This window comes from Mesoplodon mirus (assembly GCF_964341445.2).
Source record: "Mesoplodon mirus genome assembly, chromosome: 2".
Taxonomy (NCBI): domain Eukaryota; kingdom Metazoa; phylum Chordata; class Mammalia; order Artiodactyla; family Ziphiidae; genus Mesoplodon; species Mesoplodon mirus.
The window spans coordinates 48,625,842-48,648,685 of NC_138977.1; the positions used below are offsets into that span (position 1 = coordinate 48,625,842).

General features: G+C 36.8%; 1 protein-coding gene across 2 annotated transcripts; it reads right to left on the reverse strand.

Moving 5' to 3' along the window:
- Positions 1-1,920: 1,920 nt before the first annotated feature.
- On the reverse strand, positions 1,921-22,769 carry AFM (afamin; the record flags this gene model as incomplete). Of its 2 annotated transcripts, none has more annotated exons than XM_082608237.1 (15): positions 1,921-2,329; positions 3,024-3,085; positions 4,518-4,650; positions 5,468-5,691; positions 6,437-6,569; positions 7,504-7,601; positions 9,705-9,816; positions 12,909-13,123; positions 15,457-15,586; positions 16,371-16,468; positions 17,071-17,203; positions 18,005-18,216; positions 20,058-20,190; positions 20,490-20,538; positions 22,685-22,769. In XM_082608237.1, the coding sequence occupies 14 exons, from the start codon at positions 22,767-22,769 to the stop codon at positions 3,050-3,052; spliced, it is 1,791 nt and encodes a 596-aa protein (XP_082464363.1). In that variant the 3' UTR covers positions 1,921-2,329; positions 3,024-3,049. The 2 variants fall into 2 exon arrangements, with proteins under 2 accessions (XP_082464363.1, XP_082464362.1); XM_082608236.1 differs by having other exon boundaries at positions 1,922-2,329; positions 9,705-9,837.
- Between the last annotated feature and the right edge of the window lie 75 nt (positions 22,770-22,844).

Below are 22,844 nucleotides of genomic sequence, written 5' to 3' on the forward strand. Positions count from 1 at the left end.
AAAAAGAATTAAGTTCTTTATTAGTAATTAGTAACAGAATTTTAGACCAGAAGAAAAACAAGCTGTGGGGATTATTTAAGCAAAGGCAAGGGAATGGGTTTTGTGATAGAATTCAAAAGACAGCACAGAATTTGTTCTCTAAGAGAGGAAGATCTCCATGCTGACCTTTAAGATCAAAAATTGAAGGTGTCCAAGTACAAAACACAATGATGATTTTTAATAAATATTATTTTTACAGCAAACCTAATTCTAGTCCAAGTCATAGAAACAGAGTTAGAAAGAGCAAGGCTGGATCCCTGGATCCCGCCAAAAACCTGGGTGGTGATGGCTCATGCACGTTCAGCCTTGGCCCTCATTATAGCACCCGAGGCTGATCACATTTCCAAAAATCTCTAGTACTAGCAAAGTCTTCCTGCATCGAGTGAGTCTAGGTATGTTCTATTCATTGGTACGGATTCTGTCTGAGCAATATAGAGTAAGTGTGACTTGCCCTTGTTCCAAATCCTCTATTCTCCAGGAAAAACACGACTTCTGTATAAAATATTCCTCTCCTTCCTTTTTTCACATCACACTGGTTACCCGCCTTCTATCAGTGTGTTCTCTGGCACATCAGTGGAGAGAGTTGAACGACAATTTCCTCTGTGATAATAGAGTCTTGTGATGGCAGAGTTTCCTGGGTCTCTGGTTTCATATCTGCTGCCCTTAACATAGCACTAGACACATAGCAGAATCCACTGCTAGGTACAAAATTGAATTAGCAAACTATTCTCTGTTTCACTTCTGTTTGATGAACTTATTATTCATTATTTAAGTAAAATTTTCTTCCTTATTATCCTTGTTAATAAAAAAGAGTGCTTGGAAAAATGGTAAAAGGACAGAATAGCTTCATGAATTAAACACCTGTTATCTGCTGGCCATTGTATTGGATACTTTATATAGTAATTTAATACATTTCTCTAAAGCCTTTGTGACATGGGGATTATTCTTTCACCCTACACCAAGAAATGGGAGTCTTAGATCATAGGGTTCTTGTGTCTGAGGCCATACAGCAAGTTACTGGCAGAAGGAATATAATCCCCACGCTCCCCGCCCACCTGCATCTTCAGCTTAGATTGAGTGCGGGTGCTATGTGCTCCCACAGCAGCGGCTCTTTCCATCCTGCACCTATGACACTGTATGCGATTGCTTAGTATCCTTCTCCCCTGCCCAGCAGGACTTAAGAACCATGTCTAATTGCCTCATATTTGCATCCACAATGTCTGACACACAGTAGGATCTAATAAATATTTGTTGATAAATGAATAAGAATCCTAAACACTATGCTCTAAATGTTAAACCAAAAGAACTCTGAATATTTTCATGTATTATCTCTTTGATGGTCATAATCTTTCATTTCAGACACTGAAATACTAAAAACCTTGAAAGTTCAGAGAACAGCCAGGATCATCAAGCCATGATCCCATGACCAACCTTCATTTCCTGGCCTCCCAGTTCCTACCACTCCCTCTCCTTAGACGTCACTGCCAAGCTTACAGCTCCAGCATAATAGCAATTTTGGTGTGGAGTGGGGATGTGGGGAGAAAAGAATCACTGTCACAGATGCCTTGGGCACTTTTCCCCTTCTCCAAATAACAGATTTTATAAGACACCCACAACACGGCCATACACAGGCAGTGTGTACAGTGGCTAAGAATATTCTTCTGAAATTAGAGGGCTCAAATTCAAACCTTGGTTCTGGCAATTACTAGCCATATGACATTGAACAGATTTGTTTATATCCCCAAGCCTCAGGTTCCCTATCTGTAAAATGGGAATAAAAAAGGTTTAGTTCATAGAGTTGTTGCAGTTAAATGAGGTAATGCATTAGAAGTATCTACGACAATGTTTTTACATTGAAAACATTCAATCCCAGCTAGTAATAACAGTAGTAGTAGTAATAGTAGGCGGTAGTAGTAGAGGTCATGGTGCATGCCCACAACTCCCCATTTTCTTCCCAGTAACATCAAGAACAGAATCCGTGAGGATTCTGCCCTCACAATTGCTATTTCAGAGTCCTGTCTTCCATAAAGCAGTAGATTTAGCCAATGAGCCAAAGATCCTGATGGAATGAATGACTCTTGATTGTTTAATTTTGTTAACAAGTTGACACATGACAATTAGTCTTTGAGAAATAACTTTATATTGTTGTTGTTTATTGCTTGCTGCAATAACATGATCTCAGATAATGATTACAGAAGAATCTTTTTACTGTGTTCTTCTCAGAAAATGAAATTCACCACAGGACAGATAGGAAGCAGGTATGTTGGTCTTCCTCTTTTTTCTCTGAAACCTGGAAAGAAAAATAGTATCTTGTGCAGCAAAAGCATATGAAATGTTATAACTTGAGTGATGGAAAGTCATGTATATCAAAAAAAACTGTTAGTGGTAACTATGTTTTGCTTTTCATAGATCCAAACCTACTCCCTGTGGAGGTCCAGGTCTCTCTTCCTGGACACTGAACATCCTTGCTATATCTACTCAACATTTTGTTCCTAAAGTTTGTGAATTCATCTTACACAAACTGCAGGGAAGAAGAGATCCTTTATACACATTTTTGAAATCCCTAACATATCACTTTTCTTTTATGTAAATACTGAAGCAAGAGACACTTAGAACAGCTTTACTGAGGCCTGTCTGCCCATCCCAACCCCCTGCTCTCCCTGTCAACATTCATAGATTTGGTTGCCTTTCCTTCCTGGTCCAGACATCTGACTGTAGTAGCAGAAGTGTAGAAGAGTGGATACCTTTAGGTATTAAGAAAACTGCTGGGACAGTAAGAGTGTGCTAGCACAAATGCAGCTGTGCCATCCCATAAGGAGTGAATGATACTCAGAGAAACATTACAGGACCAGTACTGGGGTCTGTTAGGTGTAAGGCATGGGGGATGAGCCAGAAATTGACATTGAAGCATGAGAAGGGAAAAGCCAAAACGACCAAATAAGTTACCAATACATTTAGCCTTTGATTGAGATACAAGTTATTACCTTTGGTGAATTTTACTTGATGTTTTTCAAGCAACCTGACTTTTGGCTGACAATTTCGGACCCTGAGAGAGAAAAAAAAAGAAATAAAAACACATAGGAAGACTTTTGAGAAACCTCCATACTGTTTTCCACTGTGGCTGCACCAATTTACATTCCCGCCAACAGTGTATGAGGGTTTCCAAAAACTGAAAATAGAACTACCATACAACCCAGTGATGCTATTCCTGGATATGTGTCCAAAAAAAACCCCACTAATTTGAAAAGATACATGCACCCCAATGTTCATTCATATCAGCATTATTTACAATTGCCAAGATATGGAAGCAACCTAAGTGTCCATCAACAGATGAATGGATAAAGAAGATGTGGCCTGTATATACAATAAAATACTACTCAGAGATTTAAAAAAAGAATGAAATTTTGCCATTTGCAACAATAAGAATGGACTTGGAAGGCATTATGCTTAGTGAAATAAGTCAGACAAAGACAAATACTGTATGATATACGCATATGTGAAATCTAAAAAAACAACAAACTGGTGAATATAACAGAAAAGAAGCAGACTCGCAGATATAGAGAACAAACTAGTGGTTACCTGTGGGGAGAGGGAAGGGGGGAGGGGTAATATAGGGGTAGGGGATTAAGAAGTACAAACTATTAAGTATAAAATAATCTATAAGGATATATTATACAACATGGGGAATATCATCAGTATTCTATAATAACTATAAATGGAGCATAACCTTTAAAAATTGTGACTTACTATATTACAGACCTGTAACATATAATATTGTGCAGCAGTTCTACTCCAATAAAAAAAATGGAAAGAAGAATTTAAGACATTATTATTTGAATTTAGAGAAGCATATTGTAAAGTTTTGTAAAGAAAAGTTAAACCACTCCAGTGTTGTACAGGAGACAATGAACAATTTCTTCTGGTGATCTTGGAAACAGACACCCCAGCCTTTTACAAACTGCCAGGGAATTCATCTCTTCTTTTATGTGGTCTCAATGCATACACTCACCTGGATAAATGCTAAATGTTACTAATACCCTCTAATGAAATCAAGCATGTTTTTCAAAAAACTAGTAGTTTGTGCCAAAAATAATTCCCAGATTAAGAACTCACTCAGAAAAACAGAGGGCTCTCAACCAGAATGAAAGCTCTGTGTGTGTGTGTTGTGTGTGTGTGTGCCTGTGAGTCCTCATTTAAAGAAGATGAACCGCGGTTCAGATTAAGTGACATGACCAAGACTGCTAGCATAGAACCTATGATTTCCTGACACCTTTTCTTACAGCATGTCGTCACCAAGGAGATGGTGCCAAAACCCTGTCAGAGAGACGTCTGCATATTTAATTGTGTAGCGATTGTGCTCTTGGGCCTCAGCCTGGGAGACATTGCAGGGAGGAAGCGGGGTCCTAAGGGGAGTTCTGGTTTCTTTTGTTTGACCAGGAATACCAGTTGGATTTCAGGGGGAAAAGAGCTAGAAGTACCTCTTCCTTGAAGCAGGCTTCAGGCCCCTGGGCCTGGCAGCACTTCTTCACCACATTCGTGAAATCCACCAGCAATGACCGCAGCTCCACCCCTGTAAGTTCAGGCTTCAGTTTCACTAAGTTGACAAGAAACCTGTGACCCAGTGATGTCAAACAGAATTAAGTTAACGATTTCTTTCTGCAGCCCTCTTCTCCAAAAAGCTAGTTATAGAATCATATGTCTTAGGAATCTCCATTTGGGTGAATGTAAAAAGTAAAAATATTCCACTTTTGAAAGGATGTCCTGAAACTTTCCTGTTAAACACATGGGATGGATTCCGTTATAACAATCTTTGGAGAGTTACATAATCATGGACAAAATTGTATAAAATATGGGAACATGTAGTAAGTCTTCAACATGCACAATATTGTAGAATATGTGACTACGTTTGATGTCTCTAGAAAATTCATGTCCAAAACAACACCTATTCTCCCTTCCTCAATAACTGAATTCTGTTTCCACTCCACTTGATACAGACACTGCTTAATCCAAAAAAAAAAAAAAAAAAAAAGATCTGATTCCTTGGCATTTATAGCATCGCCTGAGAAAACAAAAGCAAAATTCCTGTTCCTTTTGGGCCTCTCTTATCTTCAAACATTAAGAGAGATTCTCAGAGCAAACATCTATGACATTCTCTCAAGAAAATCTGATTCATTATGACCCTTCTAGGAACTTTTTTATGGCTACTGTTACCCACCTTTTCAAATCACAGTCTTTTGGACACTCCAAGGCTCTAGCAAAGGAAAAGACTAGCTAGGCTTTAACCTACAATTGGGAAGACTGGACAGTTTGACAGAAAGAACAGGATTATAACACCAAAAATCACATATCCATTACAATAAACCTTCTCATTAATATATGCTATGTCTTCTGGCTGTAGAAAAAGGTGAACAGTAGAGAATGTCTGTACCTGTCTTTCTTTCTCTGGAGCTCCTCATTATGAGCCTGACACAAGTCTATGTGAAAGGTAAATAAACCTTGAGAGGTAGATGGAGGCACATATGTCTTATCGGCTTCCAAGTCCTCAAAGCAGGACCTTCTGAAGGCAAAGCTTGTTTTACAACATTGGTCCACAGTAGGGTTGATACTTCGATTTTCATTTATTTCACATAACTCTCCAAGAACTAAGTCCACCTATACCAATGAAAGTTGCAATGGAGTTTTGAAATACAGCTAGATGAATTGTTAGTTTGTGCTAGTATCACTGTCAACTTAGAAAAACCCATGCATTTGTAACATGCAACAACGTGCAAAGAAAAGTAGAGGCTGGGGTCCTAAATGGCATTATAACAAAAATGCAAGCCATAGCAATTTAAATGTCTAGAGATTAATTCTTGTTAACATATATACAAATTTGTGATTTTGAGCAGAGAGCTGCAAACAGCCAACTGAAAATAGCATCAGGACACTGTAGCCCTTAGATTTAGTCCCCTTCTGGGATGTCCCCCACGTACTGTCCACCCAGACCTAAAAAGGTGCACCCAACCCGAACTGGGCTGGAAATAGCAATTCTCTTACTGACCTGGTGGGACAAGAGAGAGAATTTATCCCGTTACTTAAGCTTATGAAGTTTTCTCTATCATTCTGAAATAATTCTATGATTCCAAGTGGTTTGCTCTAACAAATTGCTTCTAATATAAATAAGAAGTAATAAAGATGATTTGGAGAACCCCAAGCAAATATTTAAGACTTCTCTTTTGCTTCTCAGGATTTTGACACAGTAAGCCAAAAATAAAACTTGACCTTCCTTGCTTAACAATCTTGAAAACAATGAAGAGAGGAAGACGGATAATCACTATAAATCAATGGGTGCAAAAACATCCTTTTTTTTTTTTTTTTTTTTCTTTTAGGAATAGTCAGGCACATGGGCCAGGCTCACCAAATTATCAACGCAGGCAAACTCTTCACTCAGTGTACAGCAGGTGGTCAAAGCTGTCACCATTTCCTTGCCAAGAAAGGTCAGTTCTTCAGTGGAGAGCTGGGGGACTAGCTTTGTGAGATTGATGAGGTAGCTGAAAGAACATTTGTCTGTTTGTTCTGAACAAAAGCAGGTACCCATTTTCCCCTGTCTAGCCCCCTGAAGTCCCAACCCTGACAGGCTAGGGACAACCAACATAAGGGCAACATGAACCTCAGCTCTCTCATAAAGTGGTAGAGAATAGTCTCTTCACTCCCTGTTTTCCTGCACGTGCCTCCTAGATCACTGTATTTCGGTTTCCTTCTAACTTCAAGATAATTCAGAAACTCTCAGATTTGCCCATCCTTCTTCGCCTGTGAGTATAGGACCTCCTTGGTAGAAAATATCTTAGCTAGTATGTAAAATCCTGCCTGAAATCCCTTGAGCAGTTAATAAATATTTCAAAGGGAAAATTTAATAGATACATGTTGGAAAAGGATAATCTGAGATGGAGGAAACAAAGATATTTAATGGGCTGAGTTCTCAGATAACAGCCCAATTGCAGAAATAGTGAAAATATATTTTTTAAATTGTGTTTTGTTGTGACTTGAAGATGTTTGGTTTCAACATGCAATACATTAGCATGGTAATTAATTAAGAAAATTCAGAACAAACTTCATATTATTCATGAATGCTCACAAGAATACTTAAAAATGAATATTAAAGTGTTAAGTAAATCCAGAATTATTTTTTTTACTCAATAAGAATTATTTCCTTAAATAATTCTTCCTTGGGAAATTATAACAACCTGAAGTTTTCTCCATCCCACCCCACACCCCTGAAATGGGGTAAAATCCATTTCTAGCCTCATTTCTGGTAATGGCTTAATATGACAGCTCAATGTGCCATCTTGACTTTTGTGTTTTTATTCTTTCCCAGAGTTTATGAACTTGTCATAACTAAAAGACTGAACTAAGATTTTGACACTTTGTGGCACTCTTTATTTTATCCTGGTCACCATTGTTAACCTACTTGTGCAAACAACTTACTGGTATTTCAAGTCATCCTTCCCCAAAATCTGAAAATGTGCACATTCTCGCTGTACTATCTTGAGGCTTTTCTCAGTTGTCTCATTGAATTTTTTTTCCTGAAAATACGAACAATCATGTTTATGAACATTTTATCTAAAATTTAATCATAAGCTTCAAGTCAACTTGTCTAATTGCTTTTTTAATTTATATAGCATTTTCAAACTCTAATTATCATACACTACTCATTAAATTGAGGGTAGTTTTTATATATGTAAGAATTTGAATTTTTTAAGTTATAGTTATAGATAAGGCTTTTGCTAAATTTGAAAGCTCAAAATTTTCATTATCATTACCTTATAGAGCTTTCCAGTCTGCAAAGTGAAATTCAAATCTGATGTTGACAATGATCATATTTTTTTTTAGAAAAAGGTGACAAGCTGTTTATTTTTTTATGTATATATATATTTATTTAGTTATTTATTTTTGGCTGCATCACGGCATGTGGGATCTTAGTCCCCCGATCAGGGATCGAACCTGTGTTCCCTGCAGTGGAAACCCGAGTCCTAACCACTGGACCGCCGGGGAATTCCCAGACAATGATCATATTGATTCTCACTTTGAAGTGGCCAGAGAAGTTATCTGGCCCTATGAAGTCAAGTGGCTTGCCTAGAATCACCCAGTGAGTAAGTATTGCTACAGAACATTTTTAATCACGTGTATCTTTTTTATATCTTCTTTTTCATCACTTAGAATTGGAACTTAAAACCTCCAATAACTGTCTTCAAATATTTGACAAACTCTGTCTCACGTGGCATAAAATTGGATATCTACTAAGTGACCACTAGAGAGAAAACTACACATCAGTGGATGAATGCTGTGGGACGAATTGTGTCTCCATATAATAAAGAGAATTTTCTAGCACTATGATTCATTTAAGGATCAGGAACAGACCTCCTTGTTTGGGACAGCGGTAGAGCTGGATAAAACTTAAGTCTTCTTACTTCTTGCTCAAATATGAATGGGTGTAAACTGGCATTTTTGGCAAGTGGAGGTAATTTTTTAAGTAAAGCCAAAAGCAACACTTATCAAATGAATGAGAAACAAATCAAAAGTGACAAATAATTAATTTCTATAATACACAAAAAGTGCATATGAACTGATATTTTAAAATGCTAATTTCAACAGGAAAATGGGTAAAAGACGTGAACAAATTGTTCACAGGAAATTTATAACTACAGTAGCTAAAATCATATGGGAAAAATTTAACTTCATTAAAAAATTAATTAAAATTTTAAAACATGCTCACTATTTAGCAAAGTTAATTTCTATGTGCAATGTTGGTGAAGGTGGAAGTAAAATGAGCATTTTCAAGCACTGTTATAGGATTGTATGCTGGTAATAACTTTCTAGATAGTAACCTGGCCATTTGTATCAAATATTTTTTATTTTAAAGTCTATATAATTTGACCTAATAATTTTCCTTCTGATAATCTGTCTAAAAAAATAACCATAAATATTAATAAAGATGAATGGAATGAGATACTTAGGGTCACTTATAAATAAAATTTTTTAAAAGCTAAATAAATGTCCAAAATGTCAAACATACAGTATGAGAGCATTTAAATCAATTATTATGATGGAATACCATCATGTAAAATAAATACATTTTTTAAAGTCTGTTTAATAACATAAAATGTTTTTTATGCCAATAAATAAAAACAGATCCAAAAATTTCTTAAGAAAGTATTATTCCAATCTTATTTTTAAACACACATATAAATATATCATATATGCCTAGAAAAGATGAAAAAATGTTAATTATAGCTATTTCTTGGTGACAGAATCAGAAAATTTTTCTTTTTTTCTTTGTAAATTTTGATACTTTCCTAATCATCTTTAATAATCATTTATTATTTTTACTATAACAAAAAATTGAATTGGCCCAAGAAACTACAGAGTACATAAATAAAAATATAAATGTTTAACGGGAAGAATTTTTTGCATCAACACACAGGATTTGTAGTTCAAAACATTATGAGTAACCCAAACCGATGATGTTGGTCTTCCCCATGATCAACTTACACTGAATTTAAGGTAGACTCAGATTTGTCAATCACATTTTCTACCCTCTGAACCAGAGTGAAACTTTGATAGTTTTTAAATGTTTGTTGTTTTATTTTGTTTATTTAATTCTCTGAGCCTACTAGGATGGAACTTACCGCATGTCTGTAACAGTCTGGAGGGTTTTTCGTGTTGCAGCATTCTCTCAGGAGATCCTCATACACTCCAGCAATTCTTAACAACTCTGGTGTGGACAGTTCTGGATGTCTCCTTGAGTATTGATAAAGAAACCTGTGATGTGTAAAATATTTTGTATATTAGAACTTTGAGAAAGAGCAAAACACCAAATCCTGCTATCTTTTACTCTAGAGAGATCTTCTAACACTGAGTCTGTCTTCAAATGCTAAGTTCCTCCTCTGGTTTGGTCAGGGAATGATTTAAGAGGACATTTTGACAACAGGAGATCATTTTACAAAGGTTCTCTTCCATATTATGTTTTAGACTAACGATCCTTTTACTTGGAGGGATAGAATGATTAAAGGTATTTAGCATTCATTGTTAGAATGATTTAACCCATCAAGCATCAGAAATAGTAGATCATGCCACCAATACTTTAGAAAATACATATCGAGCATAATTCTGTTGGAAAATGCATTCAGACCTCCATCTTGAGGTGGTGGGAATATGGATTTCTCCCCACTCCCGGTGCCAACTTGGGGAGAGATTGTGGAGCAGCCTTTGCTCATTCCTTCATCCTGTCACTTGTCAAATATGGGAATAATCACTCCTGCCACCCTAAGTCATTGGTGAAGGTTTCCATGGCCTCGGTGAAGTATATGTGGGTGTGATTTGGGGAGAAAGGAAGAAAGGGAGAGAGAAGAGGCTAACACTTATTAAGCCCTTAGTAGGTGCGAGGCACTGGATCAAGCTTTGTGCATAGGAGACCAAGATAGGCTTCCTACCCTTTATAAAACACTTTCTCATTTAACTTCACTTAACCCTCAAGATAAGTACTATTTTATAGCTGAGGAAACTCAGTCTCAGACCAGTTAAGCACCTGGCTGTTAATGGAAGTATAAAATTTGAACCTAGGTCCCATAGGATGCCTACTTCATTCTTGTTTAAACCAAGCTGACTCTCTGCTCAAAAGAGAGGTGTTTTCTTCAACTACCTCGACTGTGCTGTTTACCATATTCTTCATAAAAGTACCTTCTCTATTCATTCAAATTAAGTAAAAATGATCTATGTTTTGAGAGAGCAATACCTCACAAGGGTTCTCCAAGTCCAAGGGACATTTTTTAAATCTCTTTTTGTTTTGCAACCTTTTCCTCTTGCTTAATCTTGGTTTTTCTGACATCATCTCTCCTGCTTCCCCACCTGCCTTCTCAATCCCATTTGTGGGATACATTCCCATATCCTAAAGCAGTGGTGTTTAACCTTCAGAGAATCAAGTGTTCCCCTTAATATCTCATGTAAGCCGTGGACCTTTCTCCAGGAATAAAGTTACACCTAAAAACACACCACCAAAATATTGCAAAAAAAACCTCTGGGAGCCGACCCTAGCCTGACAGATCCACTGAGGTCTTGCATCAAATGTTTGCATCCAGAAAAACTGCACCTGAAACATTTCTGGCTCAGCATGTTCATTGCTGCTGTATCATTTCTCCCCAGGCTTCAAACCTTATTTTAGTTGTCATAGTGATGTTGATGGAGATGATGAGGACGAGGATGAAAATTGCTTCCATTTAGCAAGCATATGCCAGATACAAGTGAAACACATTGCATCTATCATTTAGATTAATTTGACTTAGCATCCATGACTCATGAGAAGCAATAGAGCACAGTGGTTATAAGAGCAGGAGTTTGAAGCCACACTGGTTACATTTGAATCCTGGCTCCACCACATATTAGTTGTGTGATTTTGTAGCAAGTTACTTAACCTCTGTGCCTCAGTTTCCTGGCCTGTAAAATGAGGATAATAAAAGTGTTCTAACCTCAGAAGGTCATTCTGAAAATTAAATTGGTTAATAGATAAGAAGCACTGAAAATTTGGTAAGTATTCAATAACTTGTATCTTCAATCCAGACCTCCTTCCAGAATTCCAGGTTCATATATTAAATTATCTCATGACATTCCCAATTAATTACCTCACAGGCACCTCAAAGTCAAGGTGGTCAGATTCAAACATATTCTCTTTCCCACAAAACATTCCCCCATACTTCCCATCTCATTGAGTCTGAAAACTACTTACCAACCACCTAAGCCCCAAACTGGGATTCATTCCAGATGAAGTTTCTAAAAAACAAAAGTGATTTTGTCCTTCCTTATTCTTCAGTGAAAACCCTTCAGTGGCATCTCGTTACTTAGCATGCCTGTATGATCTGACCCATCTACCTCTCACTACCCTCCTTTCTCACTGCAGAAACCCTATTCACAACCACATATACACCAAGAAGTTTTACACTTCTATCCGTGCTCTACTCCTTCTGTCCAGATTACTAAAATTTCTTCCAGTACCTCCTTCCCATCAAGACTTTCCAGGATCCCCAGGGACTTCCTCCCCTGTCTCCACATTACCTATCATCTAGTGCTATCAGAAATTAAAGAGCATTTCTTGCACTCATTTATTTATGAGGTTATCTCTTCTCACATCACACTTCTTATTGATAAAAGCTTACTGGGGATAAGAACCCTGTCTAACCTAGTAAAGTCCCTGGATTATATTTTATTACCAAAATATTTGGAATGAACAAATATTCTTATATGAATTTTATATATGATTACCTAAAATACAGAGAGGTTAACTTTTGTCCCACTGGCTCAACCAGGACTCACATCTAGTCCTATTGGCTCCAAGTCAACTAGTCTTCCCCTGAACAGCTGGGCAGCTCTGTAGGGGGAGGGATGGTAGGGTAGGGCAGAGCATGGAAGGTAAACCTGCAACTTCTCAGGTCAGACCTCCTGGGATCTAATCCCTACTCTGCCATATTTTAGCTGTGAAACTTGAACAAGTTACTTCACTTCTCTGTACCTCAGTTTGCTCATCTGAAAATTGGGAGAAATCACACTTATTTTACATGACTGTATGAGAATTAAAATAAATAATCCATATAAAGTACTTAGCCCATTGTCTGGCACATATCAAGTACTCAATAAATGTTAGCCATCACATCATAACACAGTTGCATTTTCTTAAAATCATGTAAAAAGACTATAATCGATAGCCATGACTCTTAAAATTAGGTGAGACCCAATACTTATGTGATTTAAATGATCCCTATTCCTTCCACCCAAGTTAGCCAAAATAGGTCAAATCCAAAGTTTCTGTTTTCCTGATAAATGTCAATATAGAGTTATGTTACTCAGCCATGAAGTTCTCTTGGTCAGCATCTCGTTCCTCACACACATTTTCGCTTTCAGTAAACTTTGCTTCTCTTAGGGGTAAGTTGTTTGGTCTATCATCTTTATTTGAGTAAATTATGCACTCGCCGCGCTCTGGTATTTTCTTTTCACAGCACTCTTTGATTTTGCTGGAGATGGAATCTTGTTTTGAACAAATATGGCTCATAACCTTGCTCTGTATCAAATAAGAATGGGAAATGACTTTATTTTCACAATATCTTCAGGGCTGGATTTTCCTTCAAAAATCAATGCAAAATCAACCATGTGCATAACATCTGGACTTGTTTCATCAGCCAATTTGATAGATAATTAAATTTTGTATTGATTTAATACAATGAAATTTCATATTAAGGCAAGCTTTATTTCTCAGGATTTTAGATGATATAATTATGAAAAATAGACTCATAAGTTTACATTCATTGTTAAGTATTAATCTTTTAAATACTTTACCCCTACTCCACTGGTGTATCAGCATTTTAAATTCTAAATGCTGTTTCTTTCCCATGAGAGTTCATCTGTACTTTAATGAGGGCCACCAAAGACATGTTACTGTAATATCTATAATCCTAGATTTCTTCTCTTATGGCCTGAAACCACATCGCCAGGTATATAGTAGAAACTCAAGAAATATTTGATAAGTGAATGAAAGAATGGTAAACAAATGAACCACTACAGCAACTACCAGATGAAGGCTTCACAAACATAAGGAGATATTCTGCTCATTGTTGTCATTTTCCTATAGACATTATTAATTTGAAGCTGTTCAAATTATCAAATAATGTACAAAATAGTAAACCCTACTCTCTCCCCTCTCCCTACTCTCCTTACCCAATTCTGACCTCCATATAAAGTTATGGGAATAAGGGAGAAGGTGAAGTTATCTTGGTTACACATTAGTTGGATAATTTTTTAAAAGCTAGTCTAGCCTAGCCTCTAGTCCTCTCTCCAGACGCTCAGGAATTAGACTGTACATTCCTCCTACTCTCTGTCCTAGCATCCCATGAACTACATTGAGTTCTGTCAAAGCACCAGGCTATTCCAGCCTCTCTGACTTTGCTCAAGCTGTTCCCCAGCCTGGAATCTTCTTCTGGGGAACACTGAGGATAAAGAATGAGATGAAGCTCTAGGCTGAGGTGAGAAATGGAAAGGAGGCTGGCACCATGTTTCCAGCAAACCGCCTAGAACAAGGGAGCCCGTCTTTGCAAACATATATACATTTCCCCTAAGGCTATCATTGTTCTAGGCAACGCATCTCTTATTGTCTGAGAATTAATTTCTATTTTGAATAAATTACAATTCTATTCCTCTTATTTCTACATAAAACCATCAAAGAAAAGGATATTAAGAATATAATATGATCCCTTAGTCTCAGCTCCAAACTTCAGGGGAAAATCTTCAATTATATCCTTTCAGTACATTAAATTTAATATTATAAAACCAACATCTCCATAAACAAACAAACAAAAGTAAATAGCAAGTGAGATTGCTTTTCATTGAAATACAGTTAAGGACAAAATAATTCTTGGTGATATCTACTGTCCACTACTTGAAATAAAATGTACATATCTTCATATTCTAAAATTCAAGTTGTCTAACATGATGTTTCCTTGTGAATTTAAAACAGTAAGACTAATTAAAAGTCACTAAGAAAAGCCTAATTTCAACTAAGAAGTTGGAATATTTTTAATGAAATTGTGTTACCTTCGTATGCATGAACAACTTCAACTAGGTCAACAATATATTTACCAGTATATGTCATTAGAGAATCACTTTAAAGACTAGAGTAAGAGTTATTTTAAATTAACATATTTACTTATCTGGAAAGACTGTTCCTAAGTAGCCTGAAGAAACTCAGAGAAAGCAGCTCTTAAAAACATAAAGATGAATCATTTTCTGAGCCTTACTGTTAATTTCTAATATAGCTAAAGAGTATTTGCAATATTAAAGAAAACTTTAGTCTGGCCTAAATTAATGTCCACAAATTCTAAATTCCTGGAGTTTATGTCATGTGCATTTAGTCATATAAAATAGAATCTGCTGAGTAATCTAAAAACAATCCCATGTATAAAAAGCTCCAAAGATTTTTTGGTCTTATTTGTTAACATTTTATTTTTTATTTTATTTATTTTATGTTATTATTTAACAATTTATTTTTTGTTGAAGTATAGGTGATTTACAATGTTGTATTAGTTTCAGGTGTACAGCAAAGTGATTCAGTTATATATATAACTGAATATATATGTATATAAAAGAATATATATATATTCTTTTTTCAGATTCTTTTCCATTATAGGCTATTACAAGATATTGAATATAGTTCCCTGTGCTATACAGGAGGTCCTTGTTGTTTATCTAGTCTATATATAGTAGTGTTACCTGTTAATCCCAACCAATTTATCAACATTCTGATTTTATTGTGGTGAGTAGCCACACATTAAGGCAACTTCAAAATAAAAAATAGCCACCCCCCAAAATCACCATTTTTACTTGGTTTTATAGAATATTTACCCTGCCATGGATGCACTGCACAACATCCCCTTCACAGCATCCATCATATTTGGAAGAAACATCTTCTAGGAGGGAGATAAGTTCCTTAAATTCAATCTTGGGGAATTTTTGACTAAGTACAGCAATGTTTCTGGAAATAGAATTGATAAACCACTAAAACAACTTGAACAGCAAGTAAGGCAAGAGGGAGCTCTTTGCTAATACAGTACAAATAGCTGCAGTAAGCATGTGGTACCCTTGTTTTTTTCACTGATGGTTTTACCAATGTTTATACATTGCATGGCCCACATGATCATTTTGAAAATCCTAGGTTGATATTTTGAGTCCTAGATCAGGACTGGGAAAAAAAGGGCCTGAGAGATGTGCCCTCTTCCATAACTGTTATAGCAAAACACTTCTTTTAAGGACCACCATTTCTTGTTGTGAGCCCATGGCTGGCATAAGGTATTCATCACAGAATCCTTTCCTGCTGATCTATTTGAAATCTCAGAATTTTTCACAAAACATTGCATTAGCATCATTGCTAGTTGGTTAGGGTAAGCATGTAAAATAAAATTTATCCCTAGAGGGTAGTCTCCTAGTCATTAAAGTCAAAGATGGATGGATAAGTCATGTCTAAAGCACGTGAAGGTTTTAAAACTCAGGTTCAGAACTCCTAGACCCACTCAGATTCCCAACTAACCAAAAACTAACTCAGAAGTAGTCCTTTTTCTCTCTGGGGTCTCCCCATCTTGCAGGTCTTCTCTCATCCGGACCTAATGTCCTGGTCTGAGTAATCCACCCAGACTGAGGCCCACCTCAAAACCCTTGAGGAACTAGGAAGAGTATAAATAAAAATTCATCAATGATTTAAGAAAAACGGGACTTAGACAAGAAAATACAAGTAGAAACAAAATACTCATTATAAAACTCACATAGATTTTAAGATTTGCGGTCCAAATTTCATAAGTGCCCCACAGACATTTTTTTGATAAGAAGATAATGCTTTTAAATATTGTATGAAAGTTTCTGCCTGAAGGATAAAGAGAAACTCTGTTGAAGCAAGAGCAAAATCCCACTATTCTCTTATTTCTTAACCACATGTCAACCAAACAATTCCAAACTTTGCTCAGAAACAGAAAATTATGGGGTTTTTAATCTCAGGAAATGTACATATCAAAATATAAATTTGTGGCTTATTATAAAGGTAGGGCTAGTCTTCCCAATGACTGAATTATACTTGATGGGAAGATGAGTGGTGAAGAGTGCTGTGAGCTTGTCCATCTCTATCAGGGTGATTCAGTTTTATGGGTAGTCAAAAGAGGACTTGTCCAAGATAGAAGATAAAATGTCATTTTTACCCTGGTTATTTACTCACTAGCATTTCCTTCCAATTCACAAGAAAGACAAAGCCAGAAGAGAGACCGCAGAAATGGGCAATTGTCTTTCAAGGGTCTCAAGTAATAAGAAATTTAGATCAGTAGCAGGTGGCCAATGGGTTGAAAAACCAGTGAAAGTGGCAGGAGAATGGTTTTTAAATGGTAAACAACTCTTTTGCTATAATTTAATTTTAAGTAAAGATCTACAGTTTGGAATGAATCCTTGTCCTTTTAAGAAAACAAATGTAATACCCACCTTTGTTCGAAAGCAGTTAGCTTTCTCTTGTTCTTCACAACATGTTTTAGTCATCTCCTCAAAACGAGCGGCAGCAGTAAGAAGTGTAGGGGCAAAAACAAAGGGGTTCCTCCTGGAAACTTCGTAGATATAACTATAAAAGAAAAACGGAAGGAAGGAGGGAAAGGAAAAACCAGGAGGGTAATGAAGGAATGGTAGACAAGGGAAGGAAAAGAGAAGATTTAAAAGGACAAGAAGAACAAGTTGTGAAAGTAAAGGTGAGAGGAAGAAGGATTTCCCATTACTGAAATCTTCAATGGAAGGCAGCGTTATCAAGTCTCCAATAAAAGTTGTATCACTGAAGTTGCCAACTCCCAAAGAAGAATGATGATTTCCATTCTAATCATGAACACAGGGCTCTGGCTATTCTTTTTCTTCCCCTATCATGCCAGATGGTCAACATCTCTTCTTTTCAGGTTCAAAGAACAGCTACCTATACACACTCCATCCAAGATTCGGAGATCATAATCAATTATGTTCAAACAAGCTTTGTGGTTTAAGCTTTCCAGAAAAAGTCTCTGCTTCTACAACTACTACACTACTGAAAACAGATTTTTGCTAAACATCCATTGATGTAATGTTTACCCTTAGTAAAAGCTATAACTCTCCATTGAGAGACTATATTATTTCCTCCAGTAGAACTTTGGTGCCATGCACACCCTTCAGTTCTGGGGATCATCCCATTAGAAAATACACATCACAATGAAAGGATCTTGAAATCAGGTTTCATATCTTGTTCATCTCCTCAGCAATGACCACAGAATCTGACACACAAATACATGTTGAATGAACTAAATGATCAAGAAACCCAGCTATGTTCCTTTGGAAGAGATATTGGATTTAGCCTAAGAATAATTCTTCAATTAAATTATTTTTCTACTAAAATTAAACTTACTTGTTTAGAAAAGATTCTCTGTCATTTTTATAAGTCTGGCATTTCTCTTCAGGATCCAGAGTAGGGAGAGGAGGCAAAAATCCTACATCAGCTTTCTTATTATGGAGAAAACAATGTTTTCTTTCAAAGTCAGCCTTATGGCAGCAGTGTGAAAAATTATGCTTTTGTGGCAGTCCCTCCATAGTACATATATTTTCCAATAAAACATCATTCTGGACAACAGAAAAGTAAAAGACATTTTTTATTCATTGTGATATTTTTCAACCATCTGAGATGACACAATGGAGACAATGAGTGGTGAGTGTCACCCTTTGCGAAAGAGATTCCCAAATTTTCCCAATATTACCAGCAGAGCATCTTTACCCACACCCTTGACAACCACCCCACACTTTGGGAAGTTTTCTCTATCCTATCCTGAGGCTCTTCAACCTCTTCCTATTTCTCTACTGCCTACATTTCTCTTACATAATGGCTTTTTTCCTTCTCTTCCAAGGTGACATGGTCAGAGTGTAATGTGTTGGTGAAGTATTTAGTGGTAATATTTAGTAATAGTTTTCTAGAGATGCAGATGGTGACTCTATTGGGAGGAGGCCAAGAAAAGGGGGTGTGACAGCAGAGTACATATTGAGAGAGGCAGGTAAGGAAGGTACCTCTACTTCCATGCACTTTGCCAGGCTATTGCCTGTCTTCCTGCCTGTATACTTACGGCGTGGACTGCAAGCTCATAACCAAGTCCTCCTGCGCATCATTACACAGAATTGCATCTCCTAGGAAAGTGCCTTACCCTAAATACTAAAGTCAGGCAAAATAAAAATGAGGGGCCCAGGGACTTCCCTGGTGGCACAGTGGTTAAGAATCTGCCTGCCAATACAGGGGACACAGGTTCCATCCCTTATCTGGGAAGATCCCACATGCCACGGAGCAACTAAGTCCGTGTGCCACAACTACTGAAGCCCACGTGCCTAGAGCCCATGCTCTGCAACAAGAGAAGCCACCGCAATGAGAAGCCTGAGCACCGCAATGAAGAGTAGCCCCCACTCACAGCAACTAGAGAAAGGCCAAGGGCAGCAACGAAGACCCAACACAGCCTAATTAATTAATTAATTAATTAATTTTTAAAATTAAAATTAAAAAAAAAATGAGGGGCCCAGATTTCTCCTTCCTGACACCGAGAGATGATGCTTTTAGAAATCTAAGATCTGCACTCACCTCCCTCACCATGATTTCTGCTATGAGCAGTTCCTATATTAATTGCTTCTCTGGGTTATAGATAAAATTAAAGTACATATTTTGAACAGAGACTCTCATCCTGCCCCAAAACCACATTTGAGTGGCGATTTAGTAGAGATGGCAGAAAATAGCCTGTACATTTCAGCTTTTTTAGTGTCCTTCTGGAGACATAAGCTTTTGGCCACTATGTTGGTACATGGAACTAACTCTTCCTTATTCCCAAGTTGGCTTCAAGGTCCAAATTCATTCAGGCGGAGGAAGAATTCGTTATTGGAATTTTGTAATGAGACTAGCCAGATACTCATTGTTGTGGGTTGAAAAATGTCCCCAAAAAAGTTATGTTCAATTCCTAATCCCCATACCTGTGTATGGGACCTTATTTGGAAATAGGGTCTCAGCAGATGGAACTAAGTTATTGAGAGGGTCTTATCCAATGCGACTGCTGTCCTTATAAGGTGAGGAGAAGAGACTCAGAGAGAAGATGGCTATGTGATGACAGAGGCAGAGATTGGAGCGAGGTAATTATAAGTCAAAGAATGCCGAGGATTGCTGGTTACCACAAGAAGTTAAGAGAAAAGCATTCAACAGATTCTTCCCTAGAGCCTCTGCAGGGAGCGCACCCTACAACACCTTTATTTTAGGCATCTGGCCTCCAGAATTGTAAGAGAATAAATTTCTGTTGTTTTTTTAAAAAAAGTTTTTTTAACTAAAAAATAAAAATGAGGGCCATATAGCATCTCTCTTTTTATATTTCCAAGGCAAAAATTCTCTCAGTGTTGACAAATAAGCTTGTTTGTTTAGGAAATGCAAACAATTTACTTACAGCTAATTTTGAACACTCTGGGAGTGTCATGTCAGCCAAGCATTTATCTCTGTATTCTGTCATGGCTTTTACCAACATTTCTACTTCTTCAAAGGATGCCTCCTGAATATATTGAGCAAATGCAATGGTGGTGCTGCAACAGTCCACACAGAGTACACAATGATGACCTGCAGAATTTCGATTTATGTCCAACCAAAAACTCATAGGAACACCCACTTGCAAACTAACCTCAGGAAATTATCAAAGTGTGAAGGCTATAAGTTTTACAACTTCTTGACAATAAAATTGCCTCATCTGAATTTTATGATTAACACTGTATTTATTTTTTGATATGGTTTATATTTATTTACATTACTTTTGAGAAGCATTAATATTACCAGATAAGCTTATAGTAAACACCATCATCATCAAAATGAGTTTAGAGAAACTCACATATATCCAATATTATCCTCTATAAATTTCTGGGTGATATTGACATCATCTGAAAAGCAAAGATATTTAGGTTATTATATATCCTGGTATTTTAACATTTTCCCAGTAAATAACTATATGTGATAAATTTATAAAGTATAAAGTAGATAACTGATGGTAGAAAATAATTTTGGCATATTTAACATGAAGAAGAGACATCATATGAACCAAATATTAGATCTTAATCACAGTTGATTACGTGCTCAAAAAATATTCATTAAGTTGAATTGACTTGAATTAATCTCACACTGACCAGACTTTAGATTTACTATTGATGGCTCCCCAGCCACAAATGTCAAATACAAGCACCATTTCCCCGCTAAGTGTCATGTATGACTAGAAAAGTAGTATGTGGGTTCATTGTTAAGTGATATAATGCTACAACTCTGCCCAACAAGAAATACCAGAGCTTGCTGGTAGTAGTACAGATTGTAGTGCTAGTCAGACACAGGTATTTAAGTGATCTCTGAACTAGTCTAAAATCACTGATTCCCTCCCAGTGAGCATATACTTCTCAGAGCACATTTATATTTGTTCACATAGACTATTTTCATGGAGTCCTTACTTTTGCAAAGTATTGTGCTGGATACTATGAGGCAATCAATGATGACTAAATCTCCCCCTGGACCTTGGGTTCTTAAATACTTTCATAGTGCAGGTGACTCATGAACATGACTATAATACAATGTAGAATCTATATGACATTCTAAAGTAATGTGGGTAAGTATATGACAGGAATGTTTTATGATCTCTGGGTGAGGAACCAGAAAAGGATTATAGGAGGAGGTGCATATGAGTTGAGTCTGAAAAAAAATGTACAAGATTTCAGCTAGCTGAGAAATAAGGAAACTCATATTTCTATGTGGAGAGAATGATGTGAGTAAAAGCACAAAGGTAAGAAATCCTGGGATGTCTTTGGGGAAAGTCAATTAATCCACTCTGATGAAAAAGGGGGTCATAAAGAAGAATAATGGAACCTAAGATAGAAAGAAACTGAGTCCAGATTATGTAGATCTTTCATATAAAGCTGAGGAGTTTGGGCTCCAACTGGAAGCCATGAAGAGTCACTGAAAATGTTTATATAGAATAATAATATCATCATTTCTATATACTAAGAAATACCAGGCAGGTAGTGGTATGTCTGATATGCTGGGATCTCCCACAGTGCCTGACAAATAGAAAGTGACGAGGACTATTTGTCAAATAGATGGATGGAAGAATGAATGGATGGGGTGGAAAAAGGCAAGAAGCCCATTAGGAGACTTTTACAATTATCCTACTGAGAAATCAGCAAGACATGAATTTTGGTAGGAGTAGTGGAAGTGCAAAGGAAAACATGAATGCAAAAGATATTGGAGACAAAAATCAACAGGATTTTTTAATAAGTTGTTACAGGGGCAAAGGATAAGGAAAACTCAGGAATGACTACCCTTCTTCAAGCCCGGTGACTGGGCTCACTAGCAGACACTGTTGGGGGTACCAAATTAAGACACAATCCACGTCTTCAGGGCCATGGCAACACTTACAGCACCTTGGTGCAAGGTACAAAAGTATGCTCCTTTCAGACAAGAGGGATTACAAAAAGACACCTCTGAACAGATGAAATTCAAAATGTTCCACCTTTGAGCAGAAGAAATATAAAAGTCACCTTTTTCTCCAGGCTGACACTGCATCAGCCAGGCATGGGGAATGTACAGGCTTGGGGAGATTTACAAACTGTACAGTTGGAAGAAGAAAGGTCCTGCATACTTTTATGGTGTTTACCACCTAGTTGGGATATACATTGAACAACCAAAGGTTCCAGAAAAATCTTAACTCATATCTAATGTTCCACTGTTACCATACACTATACACATCTGCAAGAAATACTAATATTTTCAAATCCAAATTATATCTCTCAGCAACATTTCCTATACTACCATAAGGCCAGTGACCATTTGCTGGGTGTGATAACTGTCTCTGTCTATAGATAGTGTAATATGATCACCAAAATACAATATCTGGGAAGGTTAGTTCACGATATCTGATCAGTATATGTAAACTAGGGAGAGGGAGAAAAAGCAAGCAAAAAATTAAATTGAAAGAAAACAAAGTTAAAAAATAGAAATTATCCCAACTTAGTCATTCCTTAGGTGATATACAAGTAAATTTCTTACCTACATCTTGAGGCTTTGTGGGCAGGGTTAAGGATTCAGTCAAAAAGAAAAAGAAAAGAAAACCTGTAAGTTTTAACTGTTTCATTTTTTAAGAAATCACATTCACAAAAGAAACTAACGTGACTGAGGAAAATCAAGTTTTTATATTATTCTTTGACAC